General features: G+C 38.3%; 1 protein-coding gene across 2 annotated transcripts in view; it reads left to right on the forward strand.

Annotated features, from left to right (window-relative positions):
• The window catches only part of TRIM9 (tripartite motif containing 9), a 115,378-nt gene that overhangs the window by 73,133 nt on the left and 36,547 nt on the right, over positions 1–5,698 (forward strand). For both annotated transcript variants that reach the window (XM_012663832.1, XM_012663833.1), the window contains exon 4: positions 5,139–5,249. In XM_012663832.1, coding sequence (XP_012519286.1) covers positions 5,139–5,249 — 111 coding nt within the window. The remainder of the gene's footprint in view (positions 1–5,138; positions 5,250–5,698) is intronic.

The raw sequence follows: 5,698 nt of genomic DNA on the forward strand, positions 1-5,698 counted from the left end.
TAAATAAAGAAAAATTTTTAAAGACCCACATATAAAATGAATGGAGGTCGGGGAAAGGTGTCAAGGTTGGATAAAAATTGAAATTCCCCTTAATTAACCTCAGGTCTTGCTACTGGTTGTGTCCCATGAACTGACTGGAGGAAGGAGATTGGCCTGGTAGCCATGGGAACGTAGTGGTGGACGGGCAGAACAGAATTTTACATTTGTATTGTATACGCTCTCCTGGGCTACTCTATGCTACTGAAAAAGTCCGAGCATTCAAAGGGACACAACAGTCACTCAGAATCTCCTTTAACGAATGGTATCAATGTGATATCCTAATCCAAGAAATGACCTTTATAAATTTGCCACTTAACAAAATAGAACTGTTCAAATGATCGATAGGCACTTGCCATCCAGAACAGATGGTGGCTCTGCTGATAAAATTTTAAAAGCCTCTGAAACTGTGGACTACAGATTAATTCACTGTCCTGTGAGAGCCGGTTTAGGCTTTCATGCAGATGAAAATAGGAATATTGTTCTCCCAGCCCCTATTCGTGTCATTCCTGCAACTTGCACAGTTCCTAAGAAAGGGAACTCTTAAGTCCAGCCAGCTACAAACATGGTGCCAAGGGGTTCTCTTGTGCATCAGAGCCAAAGCACAGAAATGTGTCACTCAGAGGAAAAAGTGATGTGGCCTGGCTTCCTAGGAATTGTTTTACATAAAAAAACACAATGTAGAAATAAACAATGATAAAAAGTGGTGTGAAAAACACAGGTTGAAGGAGGTAGCAAATAAGAGAGTTGATAAAGACACTCAAATAATGGAAAAAATATTTCTACTCTTAAAATATCTAATTACCTGGCTGATTTCCATAAGGCGAGGAATCTTGCTAAATTAATTCAGAAACTATAAATCAATTACAACTCACCCAAAATGCTGCTCTGGGAACTCATAGGTTAATGTTTAGCAGTGATTTTATCGCAGGCTATTGTGATCATTGTGGAAGGGTTGATTAAAATGTAAAAAGATGGACCAAATGAATTACAGCAACAGTGGGAGTTGAGAGCCAGGAACTGAGGGGTATTGAGTCCTTCCAAAAAACTTGAGTCATAGAATATAGGAGCCAATGGCAAACCCCTGCTGAAACTCACCTTTTGGCAGTGCAACAATTAATCTTCTTAAGAGTAGACAGAAAGCCCCAACACTCAGACACTACCTTCAGCACCAAATAGACCTTGCTCGAGAAGGACATTTATAGAAGCAAACACAGAATTTTATGAGGACTCAGTAGTGTCTTTATTTCAGTGTATTTATATATCATTGGGCTGAAGCCTCTGAAAAGTAAACACAACGATTCAGTCTATTTTGTCTCAGAAGCAAACTCACTTTGGGTTATAGTGCTGAGATCTGGTCTGTGCTTATTATTCATACTTTTAGTACCAGTAGCCAAAGGGCAGATGCCATTTGGATAATGAAATGATGACTGCTGAGGTTTCTGCTACCTAGCAGCCTCAATATATTGGCTACCAAAATATAAAAACGTCTTCTGGGAACTCATACAGCAGAGGGGAATAGCACACTAGCTGTAGATCAACTGTCTGGGATTTTTAAATGTTTTATTTGTGAAGTTTTTTTCTCCAAGAAGCAAAAGCCCAATCTTCCTGTTATTTTCTGAATAAAAAATAAAATAATTTGCATTCCTTGAACCCAGACCAACATATGGTGGTGATGGTTGTCAGAAGCATACTGAATGTCAGAAGAAAATAAATCAACCAGTGAATTTTAAATTTGATCCCCCCCGAAAAAAATTACAAAAATAATTTTCACATCAAAGTTGATTTATTTTACCAATTACAATGAAGAGATTTTAAGTCCAACCATTTATTTTTCCTTTTAATTATTAAAAGTTAAAAAGCAATAATAAATCATCTGTCAGAAAATTAGAAGACCCAAATAGTCAAAATAATCGTGAAAAAGAAGAACAAAGTTGGAGGTCTCATACTTCCTGATTTCAAAACTTACAACAAAGCTACAATAATCAAAGCAATGTGGTACTGGCATAAAGACAGACATGTAGAACACTGGAATAGAATAGAGTCCAAAAATAAACTCTCACATGTATGGTCAAATGATTTTCCACAAGGATGCCAAGACCATTCAATGGGGAAAGACAGTTATTTTAACAAACAGTGTGGGGAAAACTGGATATTCACATACCAAAAAATTAGTAGACACTTAGCTAACACCATGTACAAAAATTAGTTAGACACTTAATCTAATATCATATACAAAAATTAACTCCAAATAAATCAAAGTACTAAATGTGTAACCTAAAACTTTTAGAAGAAAACATAGGAAGAAAGCTTCAGTACAGTGGATTTGGCAATCGTTTCTTGGATATGACACCAAAAGCACAGGAAACAAATGAAAATATAGATAAGTTGAACTTCATAAAAATTAAAAATATTTGTGCCCCAAAGGACACAAGAAGTGAAAAGGAGTGAAAAAGCAACCCATGGAACAGGAGGAAATATTTGCAAATTATATATCTGATAAGGGATTGATATCCAGAATATATAAAGAACTCCTACAACTCAACAACAACAAAATAACCTGATTTAAAAAATGGACAAAGACTTGATCTCCAAAGAAGATATACTAATGGTCAATAAGCACATGAAAAGATGCTCAACATCACTAGTCATTAGGGACATGCAAATCAAAACCATAATGAGATAACACTTTACATTCATTGGGATGGCTATATTTAAAAAAAGAAAGAAAGAAAATAATAAGTGATAGTGGAGAAACTGGAACACTTCTGCATTTCTTGTGGGAATGTAAAATGTTACAGCTTCTGTGGAAAACTATAGTGATTTCTCAGAAAAGTAAACACAGAATTACCATATGATTCAGCAATTCCACTTCCAGGTATACACCTGAAAGAAGTAAAGGCAGAGACTCACACAGATATTTGCACACCCATGTTTATAACAGCTTTATTCACAATAGCCAAAATGTGGAAGCAACCCAGTATTCATCGATGGATGAATGGATAAACAAAATGTGGTATGTACATACACTAGAATATTATTCAGTCTTAAGATGAAAATGTTAACACATGCTACAACATGGTTGAATCTTGAAGACCTTATGCTAAGTGAAATAAGGCAGTCACAAAAGGACAAATATTGTATAATTCCACTTCTATGAGGTTCCTAGCATAGTCAATTCATAGAGACAAAAAGTAAAAAGGTGGTTGCCAGAGGCTGGAAGGAAGGGAGGAATGGGGAATTATTGTTTAATGGGGACAGAGTTTCAGTTTGGGAAGATGAAAAAGTTTTGGAGATGGATCGTGGTGATGGTCCACACAACAGTGTGAATGTACTTAATGACACAGAACTGTAAACTTAAAAATAGTTAAACTGGAAAATTTTATGGATATTTTACCACAATAAAAAAATTAGGAAAAGAGAAATAATGAATGAGTTGTAAAAAAACAGATAGAAATTAAATGTCCAATAATAAGGGAACAGGAATGATTAAATAAATTATGATTACTCACTCAATGGAGTCTTTATGTAGCCAATAACATTTATTGATGGTGGCAACATGGAAAATACCTATGATATAGTATTAAGAGGAGGGCAAGATTGTCATGTGCTATGATTGCAGCTATAAATAAGTCTGGTTCCAGAAAAAAACTAAAAGAAAATATCAAAATGCTTTAAAATTTTCCATTAGGATGGTGAGATCATTTCCTTTTTTTTTTTTATCTATTTCCCAATTGTTTTGGAAAGTGGATAAAATACTCCTTAATGAAAAATAAATTTATAATAAAAAATGAAAAGGAACAAGGAAAAGTTTTTAAAATAATTCTTAAAATCCCATTTAGTTTTAGTTTTATCCGTAAAACCCAAAACACTGGATATTTTTGAGGCTTTTGCAAGGTAGTATAAATATTGAGGATGTAAGTAATTAAGATTCCTGGAAAACGCTTCTTCAATTCTGTGCTTCAAAAGTCATTCAAAGCTGGATGCAGGAGGCTAAGACAAGAGGATTGCTTGAGCCCAGCAATTGGAGACCAGCTTGGGCAACATGGCAAGACCTCATCTCTGGGAAAAGAACGAAACAAAACTCAAGATTTGGGTCACTGAGCAGAGGGCACAGAAGAAGAACATCTCTGAAGAAAGAAACTTTTCAAGGAATGTCATGCATTTATCACTCAGCAAAGACAACTTGCTAGGAGAGATGCCTATCTAGGTTAAAGCAGACTCACAGCTTGGCAAATAGAGCAGCCTTTCCTACTGCTCTCCCAAATGAGGCAGTGATTCTGTGTGAGTTATTCTTTTTTTACTCTTATAGATTTAGGGGGTACAAGTGCAGTTTTGTTACATGGATAGTGTGCATAGTTGTGAGGACTGGGCTTACAGTGTAACCATCACCTGAATAGTGTGCACTTACCCATTAAGTAAGTGTTCATCCCTCACCCCCTCCCACCCTTTAGAGTCTCCGATGTCTGTTATTCCACTCTATGTCTGTGTGGACACATAAGTGAGTTGTTCATGAAACTTAATTCTGCATCCACCTTCTTGCTCCAGCTTACTCATCATTATCTTGTGGTCTCTCCCAGGCTCCCCCTTGGCTCTCCAGCTACCCCACCCAGCCACCCAAGGAAAAAGAAGCAGAATGGATGCCCCCGGGGCCATGGGGAGGGTCGGGGACAGGAACTGAGTCTAGATAGTGACATCCGCTCTTTAGAAGAGTCAGGCAGAGGGTGTGAGAAGGTGGGTGGCAGTGTCACAAAGCAGAGTGGCGACCACACACTGGGGAGCTCACACAGAGTCAGCTTCCCAGAAGAGAGTGGGGCAGGGGGACCTCTGGAAGGTGGACCTTGATGCACCAAGGTCACCAGGTCCTCAGGGTTCCAACATGTGTCCCTTTCTGATGGGTTCTGTTGTTACCAATTTCCTTTAAGGGCCTCTTCCAATCTGTCTTCTAGAGCCATTGTCCACAGCAGACATTGCCACAGAATATTCTCATAAACCTAGTTCCATTCTGTTGGATTCTGGTTTGAAGAAGCTTTCCAAAGCCCCAGTTTGCTTCTCTTCCACGCTCTGGCATTCTGGACCATTTGGTTCCCTCCTCATCCTAGGTGGTTCGGGATCAGATCTCTCACTGCACAGTGAAATTGCGCCAGACCACGGGTCTCATGGAGTACTGCTTGGAGGTGATTAAGGAAAATGATCCTAGTGGCTTTTTGCAGGTAAGTGTTAACCGGTTTCTGCTTCAGATTGTGAATGTCCTATGGGAGTGAGCCTAGGACGCTTAGGCCAGGCTTCCAACGGCCCTGGCTGGGCATGGGTCCCTCGGTAACAGAAGCCACCTTCACACTGCAGTGTGTGCAAGGGCGCCTGCTATGTAAACTCCACTGACTTCCTGGAGGTCTCTGCCACCATGTACTACAAGACTGAGAAGTGCATGGGCTTTTTTTGGTTTATTTGTGTTCTTGTGTTTAATCATGAAAACATAATTTCCTGAAAGTTTTTCGAAAGTCAAGTTATTGCCTTGCCTAAGAATTGTGTCCTTATCCGTTAATATCTTTTGGACAGTTTTGTCAGCCAAAAGTGTCTAAGTGTCAAAGTTCCTACCTACCTTCTTATTCCTACTGGCCAGTAAGTCAGTGATTTCTCAAATACAGTGAAATTTTTTTTT

Source organism: Propithecus coquereli, unplaced genomic scaffold (assembly GCF_000956105.1).
Source record: "Propithecus coquereli isolate 6110/MARCELLA unplaced genomic scaffold, Pcoq_1.0 Scaffold83, whole genome shotgun sequence".
In the NCBI taxonomy this organism is placed as follows: domain Eukaryota; kingdom Metazoa; phylum Chordata; class Mammalia; order Primates; family Indriidae; genus Propithecus; species Propithecus coquereli.